This window comes from Ciconia boyciana, chromosome 27 (genome assembly GCF_034638445.1).
Source record: "Ciconia boyciana chromosome 27, ASM3463844v1, whole genome shotgun sequence".
NCBI lineage: Eukaryota > Metazoa > Chordata > Aves > Ciconiiformes > Ciconiidae > Ciconia > Ciconia boyciana.
The window spans coordinates 232,463-250,826 of NC_132960.1; the positions used below are offsets into that span (position 1 = coordinate 232,463).

Genomic DNA, 18,364 nt, shown 5'->3' on the forward strand with positions numbered 1-18,364 from the left:
ACAGGGTGTGAACAGTGCGGGAAGGGACCAGGCAAGGACCCAGGACACCTGCGCCTGCTTCCCAGTTTTGGGAAGCAGTGGGCAAAGCAAACCCCAACACCTGGGCTAAACCCAGGGCTCTGTGAGGACCAGCCTGAGGGCAGCAGCGACCCACTGCCCTATCCATGCCGGGTGCAGAGTGGTGCCCATGGGCAGCCCCACTCACCGCAGTCCTTCTCATCCGTGTTGTCTCCACAGTTGTCAATGCCGTCGCACTGTCGACCAATCCACAGACATACCCGGTCGTTCTTGCAGCGGAACGGTCTGTTGGGGGGACACTGGAATTTCACTGCACCAGCAAACAGAAACAAACGGTGACGGTGAAAGGAGACGCCATAGCCAGGCTGTCACACTTGTCACGAGCTGCTGCTCGGCCTTTGCCCGCTCTCCAGGGAGGCCTGTCCCACGAGGGCGAGCAGGCTCCAGAGACTAAAGCAAAGAGACTGAAGCAAAGACAATTGCCCGGTTGCTGGCCCAGCTGCAGGAGGGTCAGCCCTCTTCTCACCCAGCCCCCTGCCCTCTCAGCCCCCGCTCCCCACTGCCAGCCCCATGCCCAGCTCAGCACCTCTGCGACTCTACTCTCTCGACTGGAGCCACCTCCTGCCCCCTTGGCCCCACCGGCCACCCCCAAGGGGACCCATCTAGAGGGGACATGCAGAGCTGCCAGAAGTACCCACAGCCCCCCCGGGTACCCGCAGTGGTGCCCAAGCTCTGGGCCTGTCACCCTTCCCTGGCGTGCGGGTGCTCGGGGCGGGCTGCTGCCCCTGCGGGCAGATGTGTGCCAGGCAGGGGCCTTGCCAGGAGCGGGGAGAGGCAACGCGGTGTCACTCACAGCACTCCTCGGGGTTTTCATCCGAGTTATCCCCGCAGTCATCCTCCCCATCGCACTTCCAGGCCAGGGGCTTGCACAGCGTGTTGTTGCACTGGAACTCGTCCAGGGGGCATGTGCGAACTGCGACAGCATGGGGCAGGAGGGGACACGTCAGTCAGTGCTGCCTGGCTGCCAAAACGCCAGTCTGGGGCCGCAACTCCAATTTCCAGCATAGCTGGGGGCTCTCTAGGGCTCAGATATGTCTGTGCACGCCCTGGGGCCGGGCATAGCGGTGCTGACACATGCACAGGGGAGCGCTCCCACCCACAGTGGGGACACAGGAGACACGAGGTCATGGGGGGAAGACGACCAGACCCGAGGGAGCCACACAGCGTTGCTGTTACCCCCAGTGCCGCAGTTCTCCTCGTCAGTGCCGTCCATGCAGTCTGCATCGGCGTCGCAGCGCCAGCGCATGGGGATGCAGTGCCCATTCTTGCACTGGAACTGGTCGAACTCGCAGCGTGGTGTGCAGTCTTTCTGCAGGCCAAGGGCAAGGGACAGCAGTCGGCAAGGACAGCCCCATCCGTGGCAGCATCCCATCCCGTGACTGCACCCAGGACCAGGCTCTCAGCCCCCCCTTGGTGGTGGGTGACCACCGGCAGAGGCAGACTGGGTGGGACATGTCCCCACTCCCACACACGGGCAGGGTGAAGGTGCTGGGAGGGAGCCTCTGCCCTTGGTACCATACCTCGTCAGAGCCGTCTGCACAGTCGTGGTCCCCATCGCACTTCCACCTGCCAGCGATGCAGCGGCCGTTGGCACACGAGAACTCGCTCTCCGAGCAGGGCCGAGGTGCTGGGGACAGAGAACACAGGGCGTCCCCCTGAGCAGGGCTGCAGGCAGGGCTGCGGGGGCAGAAGGTCTCCCTGGGCAACAGCCTGGGGGGCACAGGCTGACACAGACACACGTCCAGTGGCACTGGGGACAGGGCAGGGTGCAAGCAGAGCCAGGGGAACTGCCGGAGAGGGGCATGACTGATACCACCTCCCAGTCCCCTTCCCATCCCGCTCCAGGGCTCCCAGCTCCCTGCAGGGAAATGGGGTTTTCGGGTGGTACTATGGCTATAGACTCGCTTCTGGCAGCTTCCCAGCTGCATGTGTCCCCCAAGTCATTCTCCACCAAAGGCAGCACTGGCCCCACAGCTCCCTGCTGCCCGTGCCTGCTGCCCCACCGGCAGCTGTGGGCAGAGGAAAGGCAGCGGTGCCTTGGCCAGGTCTGGCAGAGCTGGCACACCTCGCAGGGCACGGGGACAGACTCCCCCTTGCAGCTCAATGCACCTGCGGGGCCAGCACTGGCAGTTGGTGCCAAATCCGTCTGCGGGAGGACGGCACGTGGCGCGGCCTTCCGCCTGGGAGGGCTCTCAGGACCCTTCCCCTCCCCACTGCCCCAGGCGTAGGACGTGTCGGGGCAGGCGGCCCCATCGTCCGCAGTGCAGAAGCCAACAGGACTGTAGGGAAAGAGGCGGGCAGGGGGAGTCCAGCTGGAGGAGGAAGGGTCAGGTGGGGACAGATTTTGGAGCCAAGTATGAGCCATGCATGGGCCCCGGCAGTGGAGGCAGCAGGGTCGGACCCTCCCTGACTGTGGTTGCAGTGGAAGGAGATGCTGGCGCTGATGTTCAGTAAATCCACCTGGGTTGTCCAGTCCCGACCCCTCTGCCCTCACCTGGAATTTATTGTCTTCATTTATTTTAGAGAGACTGTACATGGAATTAAAAGATTTTGGCAGGAACCTACCTCTGAGCGCCCCATAACGACAGTGTGAAAATGGAGAAAAACATAAGATGAAGTGAAATGGCACAAACTCAAAAACACGACATGAAATCAACAGAAAAGAAAAAAAAGTTGCACCCTACAGAGCTGCAGGGAGACAGAGGGACCCAGGGCAGGCACTGCATGGTGGGAAGAGGGTTTGACTCTGCCCGGGCCCCTGCAGCTGGCACCAGACGCCGGTGCCCTCCCATGGGCAGCTTGGGCCCCTCTGGAGGAATGGGACTAGGCTCCCGCCCTCAGCAGAGCCCCAGGAACTGTCTCGTCCATGCGGACGGTCACAGTCCTCTGCAGCTCAGCAGGGCGGGTGCTGGCACAGCTCCGCTAACAGGCATTAAAGGGCAGCAACTTGATTGTCTGCCACAGCTTCTGGGGACCAGCCGCCTTCCCACATGCTGGTCCAGGTCCAGGTTTGTGACCTGGGTTCAGCTGGTTCCACAGCTCCCCTCCCAAAGGCTCAGTGTGTTCCCACTGCCTTCCCAGGCCAGACTGGTTCAAAGGGTGCTGCCTGTCAGGCTGGGGCCAAAAGCGCAGGGTGATGGTCTAAAGCTAAGCTGCTCCACCATGAGTGGGACGAGGCACCCGTGAGCCCTGCGGGCGAGCCCATGCACTGCCTGCCAGGGAGAGCGTTGGGGTCACCTCCTCACTTTTACCTGTCTCACTTGGGGCCTCTCCTCAGAGCAGCCAGTAGCCAAGTCCTGGCTGCAGGACCAGGAGTCCTGGCTAGCCAGACCCCTGGAGTCAGGAGTGTTCTGTCCAGGGGGAGAAGGCTGCTCCCTGGGCTCCCCAGCCATCAGCCCCAGCCGGCCTGATGCTCCCCCCCTGTAGCTGGGGGCACCAGCAGGCAGAGGGGCTGGGGGGACCTGAACCGCTCCCCTCTCCATTGCACAGCTGGCTCCTGGGATAGCAAAGACTCGAAGGTGGCACGTACTGCAGCTCTCCTCATCCGAGTTGTCCCCGCAGTCGTTGTCGTAGTCGCACTGCCAGCGACCCGGCACACAGCGGTTGTTCTTGCAGCGGAACTGGTAGGGCTCACAGGTGCGTTCGTCTGGGAGGGACCATACAGGGACAGGCATCAGCACTGCCCTCACACCAGCTAGCAGGGCGGGCAGTGCTGCTCTCTGCCAGCCTCCCTCTGACCCAGCCTTGCCTACGTGGCTCAGAAAAGGAGCAGCACCAGCACACTGGGGAGGTGGAGAGGACAGAGAGCGCCAGGGCAGCCCGACCCTCAGGGAAGGGGTGCCACAAGATGCCCTCTGGGCTCGTCTCCCCAGCCCCAGCCCCTGCTCACCGCATTCCTCCTTGGGCTCGTCGGACCCGTCCCCGCAGTCATCCTCCCCGTCGCACTTCCAGCGCGCTGGGATGCACCTGCCTGAGTCCTTGCACCGGAACTCGTCCACACCACACGTCATTTGTGCTGGCGGGGAGACACAAGATGACATGGACATGGGGAGGGGAGGTGGGGTTAACGTTGGATAGGCATATTTCTTTCTCCGCAGGGCTGATGAACACCTTGTGCCAGCAGCCTGGAGCTGACAGCAGCACCCTTGCTTGGAACAGGGTGGGCAAGATCCCCCCCTTTCAAGCAGTTCTCCAGGGAGAAGTCAGAGAGGAGTATCTCAGCGGGACAGATCCAGGCAGAGCCACCACCACCATCACCCACTGCCCACAGCACCTGCAGGGACTGAGCAGGGACCTGCCATCCCGCAGGCAAAGACACACAGACGTGACTGGCTGTGGGGGACCTCCTGGTTTCGGTGTGGCCAGACCCACCCCCCGCTCCCTGTGCAGGCTTCTTACTGCAGTTAGCAGGTTCATCTGAGCCATCCACACAGTCGTTGTCCCGGTCGCACACCCAGACACGGGGAATGCAGCGCTTGGTGATCGCGCACTGGAACTGGTTGGGGGCACAAGTCACTTCCGCTGCAGGAGGGAGAAGCAGAGTCAGGAAAGGCAGCGAGGCAGGCAGGGGTCTGCCAGCCACCACCCCACAAAAACCGCCCCACAGAGCAGAGGCATGCAGGTGCTCTGGGCATCACAAATGTCTGGCCATGCTTGATGACCATGTGCGTGAGAGGGGAGGGGAGTGGAGCCCTGTGGTGGCCCCAGAAGACTTGACCAGCTGCAGGGAGACAGGGCAGAAGCCACAAGATCCCTCAGCTGTGCAATAGGCTCAGTGCAAATCCACGGCAAATATTGAACTTGCCACTCTGAGGGATTTAAGGATTTCGTTTCCACTAGGAAACAGAAGTGTCTGTAAGGGCAGCAGGGTGATGGTGGACAGAGGCTCTACGCAGAGCAGAGGTAAGGAGAAAGCCCTGTGCCCAGGGGCAGGACCACCCAGAAGACAGTCTGCAGAGAAGCCAATACCCAAAGACACGGATCTGATGCAGCACTGAACTCCTCACCCATGACTGCGCATGCTCCCCATCCCTAACACGCTTAACAGCTCCCCACTTACGGCAGTCCTTCTCATCCTCGCCGTCACCGCAGTTGTCTTGGCCATTGCAGCGGAAAATGCCAGGGATGCAGCGGTTGGTGTTGGTGCATTTGAACTGGCTGGGCAGGCAGACATGGATATCTGGGAAGGGAGGCAGCACAGTGAAAAGCTGACATGCTGCATCTCTGCTCTACTGGGGTGCCCTGCTGCAGTTTGAGGGTTGCGAGGGGAGGTGGAGAACCTACCACAGTTGGCTTCATCTGAGTTGTCCTGGCAGTCGTTGTCTCCATCACAGATGAAAGCTGGGTTGGTGCAGATCCCAGTGGAGCACTGGAACTGCCCTGGCCTGCATTTGAATTCAGCTGCGGGGCGAGTAAGACAGGGTGAAATGTTTGCTCTGGGGAACATTTTCAGGGCACACCTTAACCTCCTGCTTTCCCCTCTGGGGTCCTCAGCAGGGACTGAGCAACCAGCGCTCCACCCTGGGCTCTGGCGCAGTGAAGGGGCAGCTCTGCTCTGAGACCAGAAGTTGGCTGTTGTCCTCCACGGGGCAATAGCCCACGCGGGGACCGTGTGTTATCCCACTGCTCTCTAAGCCCCGTTACTGGGGTGGCCCTCCTCTCCGCCGGAGCTGAGAAGGGAGCAGCAGCGCTGTCCTGAAGCCAGAGCCGCAGCAGGGCTTTGGGGGACCATCTGCACAAGCAGCGCCAGGCTGCTCTGGACAGCACACAGATGCTGTAGGGCTGGCAAGAGCCGGGCAGCATGGCCGGGGTGCTGGGACACCGTGGGCTGTGGTCAGCCCCCTTCGGCACTCACGGCAGTCCTCCGGCTCGTCCGAACGGTCCCCACAGTCGTCCTCCGTGTCGCATTTCCACCAGAAAGGGATGCACTTGTCATTCTTGCAGACAAACTGCGACGGAGAGACGAGCTTGTGAGGGTGGCTCAGAATGGGGAGGGAGGACCCCAGAAGGCTTTGTCCCCAGGGAACTCTGCTAAGGGCACTGATCTCCATGCCGTCCCTTCCCAGGCACCCCCAGGACACTCTGTGTCCTGACCTAGAGCAAAGCCTTAGCCTTGAGCCCACCCCACACAGCCTCTGGGGTTTGAGGGAGGGAGGGGGGGCAGACAGAAGGTCAATCCAGAGCCGGAGGGTCTCTGGTTCCCCTGGGCACCCCCAAACAACTGCAGTCTGTATGTGCTGGGAAGTGCCACAGGAGGGAGGTGTTGCCTGCACCTGGAGAAGGCCTGCGCACACCAGCACCCAGTTTTCAGCGCAGGCACCAGCACAAGCAGAGGAGCTGGGACCTGGTGAAACCACGGCAGGAGGGACACACACACACGAGCACAGGCACACGCTCGCCGCAGGCAGGATGTCCACGCAGGCAGGTGCAGGCAGGCTGTTACCTGGCTGGCCGTGCAGTTGGAGACGCAGGTTTTGCCATCGCTGCCCAAGTAGAAGTTGGTGGGACAAGCACACTTGTGCCCCCCGCCTGGCGAGAGGAGGCAGAGGTTGCTGCAGCCGGCGTTGTTGGTCTTGCAGGGATGGTTGGGAACTGGGGAGAGCAGGGAGACAACTGCGAGTCAGACCAAGGTGGGGGACCCTCAGGGTGGCACCTGAACCCCCAGCGGCAAGATCCTTCTCACCGCACACTCCCTTCCTCCACCCCCTGCCCAACCTGGCATCCCTTCGCACGTCGTGCCCAGCCCCAGCCTCCTGCCCAGGGCTGCTCCGCAGCACCAGGGCCACCCCAGCCCCTCAGCCCCGGCCCCACAGCTCACCATCAGGCTGGCGGTAGGGGTGGTAGATGTGGATGTCCATGGGGCGGTGCAGCGTGCTGATCAGTAGGGTCTTGTTTGCTCCTGTAGTCTTGTGGGCCCGGTTGATAGACTTGGTCTCCCAGTCAGTCCAGTAAATGAAATCCTCAAAGAGGGTGAGCGCAAAGATGTGCGGGATGTCCTGGCTCAGCACTGCAAGGGGGAGTGGGCAGCTCAGCAAGGGGCTGCCCCATGCCACCCCCCCGACAGCACAGCCTTTCTCCAGGGACAGCTCAGCCAGGGAACAAACCTCTTCCCCTGGTCAGAGGCACAGAGGAGCTGCCGGAGCTGGGGACCGTACCCAGCAGCCCTGGCTCCTGCTCCCACGACTGATCCAAAGCACACACCCCTGGAAGCCCCGGCGCTCTCACCCGTGTGCCGGTTGGAGCCGTCCAGGCTGGCGAACTCGATGTAGTCCTCCCGCGCATCGGCCCAATAGATCCGGCTGTTGATGTAGTCAAGGGTGAGGCCATTGGGCCAAGTTATCTTGGTGTCAACGATGACGCTGCGGTTGGTGCCATCCATGCCGATCTTCCCAATCAGGGAGTGGTCCCCCCAGTCTGTCCAGTATAGGTAACTGGGGATGAAACAGAAGAGCAGAGGGAGGCTGAGTCCAGCCCAAGCCACAGCAGTGGCCGCACTCTGCCCGTTGCGTGGCTAAACCGAGGCACCTGGGCACGTGGGTGCAGGGCAGGGAGAAGCAGCCAGGCGTCCCGGAGGCGAGGAGGGAAGGCCCCGTCCCATCTCCCAGCCTCCAGGACTACGGCAAGATGGCAGGGGGGCCACCAGCCCCCTCCCCGCATAGAGGGGAAGGTCCAGGGCCCCCAGGCTCTCACCCATTCTGCACATCCACCACCAGTGCCCGGGGCTCACGCAGGCCCGAGTTCACCAGCACGGTGCGGTATGCGCCGTTGAGCTTCGACACTTCAATGGTGTCCCGACCTTTGTCGCACCAGTACAGGTTGCCTCCCACCCAGTCCACAGCCAGCCCATCGGGGTTGCTGAGGCCAGTGCGGTGAAGAACCTGTTGGGAGGAAACAGAGATGTTGGGGCTGGACAGGGAGAACCAGGTCCTGCCCCAGACCCTCAGGGATGACAACGTTCCCCTTCCCCAGCACATGGCCCCTGCAGAGGGTCCTGCCCAGCTCCCTTGCCTCATGCCTCTCTTCCTCCAACCCTCCTTGCCCACTGCTTTGGGGCAGCGTGGAGCCCACCTCTGATTGGGATGCTGCTGCAAAGCATCCCCATAGCAACCTGGGCTGATGCCCTGGAGCCCAGTGATGACCCCCACAGCAGGGCTTGTGCCCTCTTCCCCGGTGGCCCTGGTGCCAGTCTGGGCCCCTCCAGGAAGCCTCTCTGTGCAGGAGGTGGGTGAGGACCAGCTGCCCAGACCAGGGGTGCCTGAGGGGCTGCCTCAGTCCCCCACCTGAACGTTGCTCCCGTTGATGTGCATGCGGCGGATCATGCTGCCCTGCGTGGTGACATCTGTCCAGTAGATCATCTGCTCCTGATAATCGAAATCCAGAGCCACCGCATTGTTCAGTCCCTGGGAGGAAGGGAGAAGCATTGAAACAGCCTCACCTGCTAGCACAGGATCATGGGAGCTTTACAAAGACCAGGGAGCCCCTGGCCTCAACTCCTGGTCCCTGCAGCAGAGAAGTTAAAAGCACCTACAGACAACTGTTGTGCAGCCCCTACCTTATAACGGTCTGCAACCAAAGAGCTACTGTTTACATGGGACCGCCTGCGTACTCATAGTGAGAGCTGTTGTTTATACAGGATCTACCACTGCCTGGAAAGCCATGAGCCCAAACTCCCAGGCTGGCAGGTCTCCTGCCCTGCAGGGCCCCTCTCCAACCCCGAACCCCCGGCCACGTGGGGCTGGTGCCCCCTCCTGCTCCCAGCTCCCCCCGCACCTGCTTGAGCAGCGTGTAGTTGGAGCCATCCAGGTTGAGCTTCCTCAGGTAGTATCGGTTGGCAAAGATGAGGAAGGGCTCTTCATCTGCACAGGGAAACCACGAGATGTGTCAGGGAAGCGCTGCTGGGACGTGGGCAGATCCCCTGCGGACGTGCCGCTCTCCCTGCCCTGCTGCTTCCCAGCTCTCCTTCATGAATCAGGTGCAGCTACTTCACATTGCGGAGCACCACGACCAACTCCAACACCAGCAGCGTCCCACGGCTGCCAGAAGAGCATCCCTGTTTCCACAGCCTGCTCTTGGCTCTCACCTGTGACAGCTTTACAGCTGGTGGGGTTGTCAGGTTTGAGCTTGTAGCCATCTATGCACAGGCACTTGTAGCTCCCCAGAGTGTTGATGCACTTCTGGCTGCAGGGGTAGGTGGTGGAGCACTCGTCGATGTCAATGCACGTCTTCCCGTCGTCCTTCAGCCGGAACCCGGGACGGCATCTACACTGCAGGAGGCAAGCTGGAGCTGTTAGACATATCCAGGGCCTGCACGCTGGGACATGACAGGCATCACCATGGGACAAGCGGGCTCAGGCACAGACAGCTTGCAGACGCAAAAGCAGCACACACCGGCATGGGCCAAAGGTGCCCGTGTGCGCATCCTCCACCCAGCTGGCACAGGACAGAAGCACCCTCACATGCTAAGAGTGTCTGTGGAGGAGGAAGGGAGCAGGAGAGCATCCCTCCCGCCAGCCCTCCCAGCCTGTGGGCCCCTACCTTGTATCCAATCTTGAGGTCCTCGCACTCCTGGGAACAGCCGCTCAGCTTCTTGTTGAGACACTCATTGATGAAGCAGTTGAGCTCGTCCGAGCCGTCCGTGCAGTCATTGTTGTTGTCGCAAAGCAGCGCCTCTGGGATGCACTTCCCATTCTTGCAGAGGAAGAAGGAGTCGTTGCACTTGTTCTCTGCAGCGGGGCGGAGAGGAGGCGGCAGTGGTCAGCATGAGCCAGCCAGGTGGCCCCAGTCCCCAGCCGCAGCCCCCGCGGGTACCTGGGCTGGTGCAGCGTGGGTTCTTGGGCGCCTCATCCGAGTGGTCGTGGCAGTCAAACTCGCCGTCGCACTCCCACTGCCTGTTGCTGAGGCAGCGCCCGTTGGCACAGCGGAACTCGTGGGGGCCGCAGGTGGGGTACTCTGTGGGAGGGCGGTGGGCTCAGACGGCACAGCTCACCTCCCCCAGCCAGCCGGGAGCGACAGGGGCACTGCGGCGGCTGGGCTGCGTGGAGCCGTGGCACGGGTGCCCAAACCTCCCTGCAGCCCGCCTCGGGACAGGGTTGCACCACAGGGGCCAAGGAGGCAGCAAACACGGGTGGTTTTGGATCTCTCCAAAACTGCTGTGTGCCAGGGAGGACACCCTGCAGCGGAGCTGGGGGGAAGAGCTCTCCTGTGGTTCTCCAGCACTGAACCCCTCCCGCTCCCTCTCCTCCTTCCCCCTCACCCTGCTCTCACGTCAAACCCCTTCTGGATGATGAAGACCCCTCCAGGGTCCCATTTCAAAGCCCAGGAGACTAGCGTGGCTGCCAGGGCCAGGGCTATGGGAGATACGGCCTTTGCTGTCCTCCCCCATCCTGTGGACACCCACCACACTCTGGGGACTCGTCTGAGCCGTCACCGCAGTCATCATCGTGGTCGCAGACGAAGTGCTTGGGAATGCACTGGCGGTTTCTGCACATGAACTCCCGCTCGTCACACGTGTTGTTGTACACTGCAATAAGGCATCACTGTCAGCCCCCCGCCAGACCACGTGCTCCCCTGCCTGCCCCCCGGTTCCTTCGTCTTGGGGCACTGGGGACAAGAGCTGAGGCACAGCCCAGACAGGGCAAGGACTCCCACTCCTCAGCCCCCAGCCTGAGCCCAGGCCTGCGGCCCTTGCCCTGTGGCTGTGAACAGCACCCGGGCAACATGGTGCCTTTGGCTATTGCTCTGTGGGATGATGCTCCTCCTCTCCCCACAGCCAGGGAAAGGCACCCAAACGTCCCCATGTCCAGGTCTGCTGTGACCACAGCACCGCAGTTTCCTCCTGCAAGCCTGTCAGGGAAGTGGCCAGGACGAGGCATCCTGTCTGCTACCGACGGGGACCCCAAGGAGTGGGGCTAGCCCCCCCAGGCAGCTCTGCCTGCACTACACTCAGCTCCTCTCCAGCCCCTGGCCCCGGCACGCACCCAGCCCTCGGTGGACTCACAGCAGCCAGCAGCGAGGGTCTCGTCAGCTCCGTCTGCACAGTCCTTGTCTCCATCACAGAGCCAGCGCTCTGGCACGCACACGTAGGTGCCTGGGCACTGGAAGGATCCCGTGCTGCAAGTGGTCAGCCCTGGGGAAGAGAGAAGCAGGAAGGAGGCCAGTCACCCCCACCGATGAGAACTGGCACTCTTGGGCTACGTGCCCCCACGTCTCAGGGGGACCCCAAGATACAGAATCCAGGAGAGCAGTGAGGACCATGGCACAGGAAAGCAAGAGTGGGAGAAGGGATGGGCAGAAGCAGGAATACACAAAGATGGAGCAGCAGCACAGGCAGAGACTGAGAGAGGTCAGAGCAGGGGCTGGAGCAGACTCACGGCAACGGCTGTCCTCATCAGAGCCATCCCCGCAGTCGTCTGCCCCGTCACACACCCACAGCTTGGAGATGCAGCGGTGGTTGTTGCACTCAAACTGCACGGGGTAGCAGAACTTGTCTGGGAGAGGAGGAGAGGAAAGGAGGGGTCAGAGCTGGGGCGATGCAGGGGGAAGGACATGGCAGCAGAGCATAGCCAGGCTGGGCCAGCTGGGCTCCAGGGCTGGGGCTACTGCTCACCCAGACCTGGCAGTGCCCACATGCTGTGCTGATGGGCACTGCAGCTGTAGGACTGGTGTGGGATTCCCTGCTCTGGAGCTGGGGAGGTTCCCCAGTTCCTAAGCACCGTTTGGGGTTTGTTCAGGGAGGTTGGAACTAAAAACATAGCTCAAGTGAGCCGTAACTGCCCATCCTCAAAATGACCATGGACACTCGTGCATGTGCCGAGCAAACAAACGCACAAGGACATTTGCACTGGTCACAGTTAAAAGCCCAAGCTTGTGGAATAAGACCACAGAGGGGGAAGAATCAGGAGTCTCATCCTTGGCAAAGGGATGTTAGAGAGAGGAGAGGGTCCTGCCTCCCCTCCAGCACGCTTGCACTCGCCAGCCCGTGCTATCACCCTGGAGTCCCTTGCTCTCCCCACCCTGCCGCTCACTGCAGTGAGTCTCGTCTTCTCCATTCTCGCAGTCGTCCTCTTTGTCGCAGGTCCAAGTCATGGGGATGCACCTCCCGCTTGGGCAGGCGAAGTAATTGGCTGGACATTTGGGTTTCCTTCCGCCTGGTTTGTGAGGAAACGTCAGTAAGGGTGGTGGCGCAGATGCACCCAACCCAGAACTGCCCGACTCCAAAGGATTCCTCCCCAAGAGCTCTCTGTAATCCCGCAACGATCAGCGCCCTGCAGCATCATCCGTGCAGGAGCTGCGCAGGCAAAGGACGATGGTCCCGGTGTGCAAACAAAGCATCCACCGCCCAAACAGACCCCAAAGAGGAGCACCCAGCCAGAGGGTTGGCGTGATGCCCCTGCTCTCCTAGGCCTGAGCCCCCTTTCCTCTCCCCACTCTCACCTGGGCAGTTGCGCTCATCTGAGTAGTCTCCGCAATCGTTCGCCCCGTCACACACCCAGCTCGGAGCATAGCACAGAGAGGTGTGTTCGCACTTCTGGAACGTGGTACCCTTCACCCCCAGCTTGAAATAGCTGCTGCAGTCGGTGGCGGCTGCAAGGAACCACACCAGGAGCCCCAGGTGACGGGTGCTGCTTGCTGGTGGCACAGCCCTTTGGTCCAGCTCCCACCATGCAGCACGAGCCCTCACCCTCCTGCTGACAGCCCTTCCCTCCCTGCAGCAGCACCGAGCTGGCTCTGCCCCACGTGTGCCCCAAGCTGCTGGGACCATGTTAAGCGCTTCTGACAGGCTGTCAGGTGGCGAGGTGCCAAGCACGGCATCGGGGGCTGCAGTGATGGGCTGGAGCTGCTTCCAGCCAGCAGGCTAACCTGGGCTGGCCTCTGCTGACGGGATGGGAGCCAGGGCCCTTCTCCCCCCCGATTCAGCACAAGTCCCAAAGACTGAAACAAGGTGCAGGGACCCAGGCTCCTGCCCGCAGGCGCAGAGGGCAGGAGTAGCTCCAGAGCTGCAGCAGGGCAGAGCTGGGGAGGCAGCAGGGAACACGGGACAGCAGCTGGGGCACTCACTGCAGTTCATTTCATCCGAAGCATCCTCGCAATCGATGAACTGGTTACAGCGGCTCGAATTCCCAATACAGCTCCCATCTCGGCAGCGAAACTCGGTAGCAGCGCAGCTGGTTTCTGCAAGGGGGAAGCCCCCGCAACAGATGAGGCTGGGCTGGGGGACCCAGCACATACAGCCACCCCACGGCCCCTGCTCGAGTTGTGGACGTGCATGCACGGACATACACCTGCTGCCCAGCACAGCTACGGACTGCCTGATCTGGTGCTCCCAGCTCTGCTCCCCTCCTGGCTGAGACCTGGTGCCTCTCTGGCTCGCGCAGGCTGCCTGGCAGCCTGAGCTCGTCTCCCGAGCTGGCCTGTCACTAGCAGGCCTGGACGGGCTCAGGGAAGCTCCTGACCTTCCCCATCAGTTCTGAACCAAGCAGACAGGCTCCTGCAGCCCTGCAGCTCTGAAGGGATGCTGCCCTGGGGGATGCTCGGGTGCCCTTTTCTCAGGAGCCAGGAGGAGCGGCGACACTGCGCCTCGTCATCGCCTTGTGTTGCTCCTGGGTGTCAAACCACTGTTCTCGGGAGGCTCTGGGTGCTGCAGAACTGTGCTCGGGAGTTCTTCCTCCCAGCTGCCAGGGAGTGAGCTTTACAAAGTCATCTGTGGCACAAGCAGCGCGAGTAGGATTTAGACCTTGACTCTCTGTTAAGCCCTGGCTCCACTCTGATCCTGTCAAGCTGAAGGTAACTCTTTCCCGAAGCCTCTGTCCCTGTCCCAGACAGCTGATTGAGCCCTGGCAAGGGCTGGCTGGGAGCCAGTCAGCCTGCTTACTGTTACACGGCACTTCGTCTGAGTTGTCCCCGCAGTCATCCACGCCATTGCACCAGTAGCGGCTGGCGATGCAGCGCCCGTTCATGCAGTGCAGGTAACCTTTCTTGCACTTGCGGCTGCCTGCAAGGGAGGAGGAGGAGGTGAGCGCGAGGGGAGGGCCGGTGCCCCCGGTTGTCTCAGCTCCCCAGGGACCCTTCAGCAGGGGAAGAAACTACACAGGCAGCATTGGGAAACAGGCTCCCTTGTGCTGTGCCGGCAATGTCGCAGGGGTAAGCTTGGTCTTTGCCCCACAGAGACCCCTCTTGGCTGAGGAGTGAGGGTTGGTGTTAGAGGGAGGGTGCTGCATCCCCCACCGGGTCGGCTCTGGGTGTCCCACTCTCCAGCCTGCCTCGCAAAACTGGAAAAGGTCTAGAGCCCTTAAAACCTGGCCTGGCTGGGCCCATCTCTGGGAGGGCAAGAGGGACTGCGAGCACTTGAAGGACATGAGAAGACACCTAGGAGTCCTGGCTCCCTTTGCGGAACAGAGCTGACAGCTTGAGCAGGGTGCCTGCGCATGCCAGGGGGTGCGTGTGTGTGTCTGAGCAAAGCAGCAAGAGGAGGAACCTTACTGCAGTAGGACTGCTTCTCATCTGACTTGTCCTTGCAGTGGACCACGCCGTCACAGGTCCGGCTGAAGTCAATGCAGTCACCGTTCCCACACTCAAACTCGTCATGCACGTTGCAGGTGGAATTCAGGGCTGGGGAGGGCGCAGGGAACATCAGCTTTGCCAGGCTGAGATCGGCCTCTCCTCCTCCCCTTCCCATCCCCATCAGCTCCCGCTTCCACCTCCCCTCCACCTTTGCAGGTGAAATCCTCCTGCAGGACGCGCTCGCCGCGGCAGGAGCAGTTGACATGTCCTTTGGGCGTGAGCAGGCAGAGATCCTGACAGCCGCCGTTGTTCACCCTGCATGGGGACAGCTCACCTAGGAGAGACGGAGAGCAGTCACACCAAGAACAGTCTCAGCAGTCCCTTCCCCTTGTCCTCCCTGCTGGGGAAAGGAAAAGTAGGGGTTCCTCCCCAAGCTCTTCAGATGGGGCTACGGGGGATGCATGGGGTTGGGGGCATCCAGTCTCCCCAGATCTTGCAAGGAGGATGCCCTGGAAAGAGCACAAACAGGGCAAAGTCTTGAGTCTCTCTTCAGCCTGCACAGGGTCTGGAGATGGATGGGCCTTGGCGTGAGAGTCCCAAAGGGGCAATGACAGGCCAGGAAGGACGGTGGGATGGGTTCCCCCTTCCCCTGGCCTGCAGACAGGGTAGAAGAGCAGCGCTGTCTGGCAGAGGGCTGAGCCGCCTGAGAGAGGGGGCAGAGGTCTGGCAGAGGCAGGGGAGCAGGGGCCCATGGTGGTGAGGCTGCGGGTGATGCGCAGGGCGCGGGGTGTCCTTACAGCTGTCGGTGTCGTTGGCCACGGCAATGATGCCCATGGGCTGCTGGGGGATGTCAACACGCAGAAGCTTCATGTCGGTGCCCACATACTTGTTGGCTCGTTGCACAGCCCTGCGCACCCAGTCCGTCCAGAAGATGTAATCGCCATAGACGGCCAGGCCAAAGGGGTGCACTGGCTCTGATTTCAGGATCACCTGCCAGACATGGGCAAACCGTGAGCATGAGGGAACCTGGCTGCGGGACGCAGCCCCCAGCACCACCTCAAATGCAGCCTGTTCCTGGGTGTCTGCCCCAGGGGACGGCCCAACTGCCCCCGTGCCCCAGGAACAGCTCTGCTTTCCTCTGACAACGCGCCAGCCCCAGTTTCAACACTCGCCGCTCTCCTCCCTCATCTCTGCTGCTGGGGCCAGGTCTGGACTCACGTGGCGGTGGGAGCCATCATATTCACAGCGTTCAATTTTGTCCAGTGTGGCATCAGAGAAGTAGATCTTCTCAGCCTTGTGGTCAATGGCCAGCCCATTGGGTGTCCGTATGTCCTGGTCAATGATGATGAGGACATTGGCACCAGAGAGGGTGGCACGCATGATGCTGGGGTGCTGCTCATTCCAGTTGGTCCAGAACATCAGGCTGGAAGGAAAGAGACACACGATGCCTTTGCAACCCCAGCTCTCTGCCATGTACGTGTTGGCTCAGCCCACCCCTCTGCTGCTGTGGGGCTTCCAGGGACTTTGGGATGGATGGGACATTGTCCCCGCATAAAAAGGGGTGGGAGGGGGATGAATAAGGCCACTGCAGCTGGCTGGGAAATGTGGTACCCCATGGTAACAGCCAGCCAGAGGAGGGGATGGGACAGGGTTTCTGTCTTTGCTTTGGGGTGCGGAAGGATGTGTGGGGAGGGGGGGGCACAGGGCCTTTCCTCCCTGGGGTCCAATACTCTCTGTGCTGGGAACCAGTGCTTCCTCCCCAGTGGAGTGGTGTCCACCTGGACGCTGGCCCTGGGACCACATGGACCCCCGGGCAGGCTGGCTGGACCACCAACGGCCACTCACTTCTGGCACTCGTCGAGCACAAAGGCCCGGGGGTGATCGTCCCCCGACATGGTGATCACTGTCTCCCTCTCGAAAGCCCCCAGGCGGCTCTGGTCCACGGTGTGGCGGGTGATGGTGGAGGTTGTGTAGCTCGTCCAGTACAGCGTGTCCCAGCCGCGGTGGTACGCCAGCCCCTCCACTGAGCCCACGTCTGCAGGAGGGGAGGACAGGCAAGAGTTGCGTCCAGCCTGTGCTCCTGCAAGGCTTCTTTGGCAGCCTGAAGTTACTGCTTTTAATTACACCCCAGAACCATCCCTCAGAGGCTCCGGCTGCTTGCTAACACGGCGCCAATGCAGCAGCACCTGAGGGGACTCAGCAGGGCTGGGCTGGTGTCTGTGCTAACGGGCGGGCTGAGACCCCAGGAGACTTGAGGGGCCCCCTGGGCAGACCTCTGCTACCGACCAGGTAATGACACTTCCTTGCAGGAAGGCTCAGTGACGTTCACCTGATGAAACGTCACGATGAAACGATATGAGGAAACGAGGACTTGAACTTGGCTTTCAAGCTCGTGCTCTGATCATCTCCCCTGCACTGGCCGGGCCTTGCTCTGGGTCCCCCTGTCCCCGTGGCAGCGGTGCTGGGAAGGGTGTCCCTCTGCCTGGGGAGAGCTGAGGCCCAGAGGCACGAAGCCACAAGACAAAGACTTCAGGCCAACCAGGGAGACCTTCCCTCTGGCTCCCAGGCCAGGAACTTGAACTGTACACGGATCCTTCCTCCCTCGTTAACGAGCAGCAAAAAGTTTAATGAACCGGCTACGAGAGATGGGCCCTGCTCTCCTGATCTCAGTGATAACAGCTAACCCAAGTGCCAAATGTAAACACAGTCATGAGCGAGTACATCTCTAACCCTTGCTGGAGGTGCTCCCTAGTGACACAGAGCAACGGACGTGGTCTTTTCAAGTGCTGTAAGGAGCCAATAAAACCAACCAAGTGCAAACCGAGGGCGGGAGGTGAAGACAGGGCCAGGCGTGGCAAGGTTTGCTCAGGCTCAACGGGTGTGTCTTGGAAGTCAAATGCTAACACAGAGCAGATCCCAAATTTGCTGCAGTGCCTTGTTTCTAGAGCAATGCATACCCACGTGCATGCCTGAGCCTCGTGATACGCTCTCCTTGCCAGAACAAGCTCTGCAGACTGCCCCTGACACTTGCGTCCTCTACCACAGGCTGCTGCCTCTTCCAGAGGCTCCAGTAGAAAGCTCACAGATGAACCCTTAACAGCTGCCACTCAAAACACCTCTCGAAAACACCAAAAAATGTTAACCAAGAAAAGGAAAAAAAAGGAAAAAAAGCCCTTGGGTGAGGAAGGAGGGAGTTCAGGAAGAGGTGGTGGGGGAGAACAGAAAAGAGGGGTCTGAGGGCGGATGCACACGGAGGGAGCCCTGTGACACTCACTCTCCACAATGGTCTTGCGCCCTGTGCCGTCGTCGTTGATCTGCTGGATGTTGCCGAAGTGGATGTCACTGTAGAATATGCGGTTGCTGCCCTTGGAGCCGTAGCGGTAGTCGAAGGCCAGGGCAATGACGTTCTTCATGTGCTCCGCGTCCTCGAAGGGCTTGATGGGCGCATTGAGGTTGTTCTCGTCCGACAGATGGATGCTCTTGAGGATGGTGCGCTCCGAATACAGCAGGTAGCCATCATAGTCCCGGCAGCTCACCCCATCCTCGGACAGCATGCCATGGGCACAGGCGCACGTCCTCTGCCCGCTGCCCCGGAACAGGCAGAGCTGCTGGCAGCCCCCATTGCTCTGGGCACAGATGTTGGTGCCTGGGGAGGAAAGGGGGGATTGTTCGAGGGACTGGGCAGGCTCTGTGTAGGACGATGCTCCCACTCGGCCGCTTTTCACCTCTCCCCGCTCCCAGAGGAAGTGGGTGAAGAAATGGGCTCAGCCCACGGCACGACACTGTT

The 18,364-nt window shown here is 61.2% G+C and overlaps 1 protein-coding gene across 4 annotated transcripts in view; it reads right to left on the minus strand.

Moving 5' to 3' along the window:
• Positions 1-18,364, minus strand: part of LRP1 (LDL receptor related protein 1) — a 93,111-nt gene that overhangs the window by 7,262 nt on the left and 67,485 nt on the right. For 2 of the 4 annotated variants that reach the window (XM_072847425.1, XM_072847423.1), the window contains 32 exons: positions 17,852-18,223; positions 16,423-16,612; positions 15,796-16,000; positions 15,375-15,567; positions 14,786-14,911; positions 14,557-14,685; positions 13,949-14,068; positions 13,135-13,248; positions 12,511-12,660; positions 12,090-12,224; positions 11,448-11,564; positions 11,075-11,203; positions 10,475-10,597; positions 9,886-10,026; positions 9,613-9,800; positions 9,158-9,341; positions 8,848-8,933; positions 8,358-8,477; positions 7,768-7,955; positions 7,303-7,508; positions 6,896-7,084; positions 6,521-6,669; positions 5,933-6,026; positions 5,362-5,478; positions 5,138-5,257; positions 4,477-4,599; positions 3,968-4,093; positions 3,608-3,724; positions 1,599-1,705; positions 1,255-1,387; positions 872-991; positions 206-328 (listed from right to left, as the gene is read on the minus strand). In XM_072847425.1, coding sequence (XP_072703526.1) covers positions 206-328; positions 872-991; positions 1,255-1,387; positions 1,599-1,705; positions 3,608-3,724; positions 3,968-4,093; positions 4,477-4,599; positions 5,138-5,257; positions 5,362-5,478; positions 5,933-6,026; positions 6,521-6,669; positions 6,896-7,084; positions 7,303-7,508; positions 7,768-7,955; positions 8,358-8,477; positions 8,848-8,933; positions 9,158-9,341; positions 9,613-9,800; positions 9,886-10,026; positions 10,475-10,597; positions 11,075-11,203; positions 11,448-11,564; positions 12,090-12,224; positions 12,511-12,660; positions 13,135-13,248; positions 13,949-14,068; positions 14,557-14,685; positions 14,786-14,911; positions 15,375-15,567; positions 15,796-16,000; positions 16,423-16,612; positions 17,852-18,223 — 4,734 coding nt within the window. The remainder of the gene's footprint in view (positions 1-205; positions 329-871; positions 992-1,254; positions 1,388-1,598; positions 1,706-3,607; positions 3,725-3,967; positions 4,094-4,476; positions 4,600-5,137; positions 5,258-5,361; positions 5,479-5,932; positions 6,027-6,520; positions 6,670-6,895; positions 7,085-7,302; positions 7,509-7,767; positions 7,956-8,357; positions 8,478-8,847; positions 8,934-9,157; positions 9,342-9,612; positions 9,801-9,885; positions 10,027-10,474; positions 10,598-11,074; positions 11,204-11,447; positions 11,565-12,089; positions 12,225-12,510; positions 12,661-13,134; positions 13,249-13,948; positions 14,069-14,556; positions 14,686-14,785; positions 14,912-15,374; positions 15,568-15,795; positions 16,001-16,422; positions 16,613-17,851; positions 18,224-18,364) is intronic. The other 2 variants (XR_012039796.1, XM_072847424.1) reach the window with 2 other exon arrangements.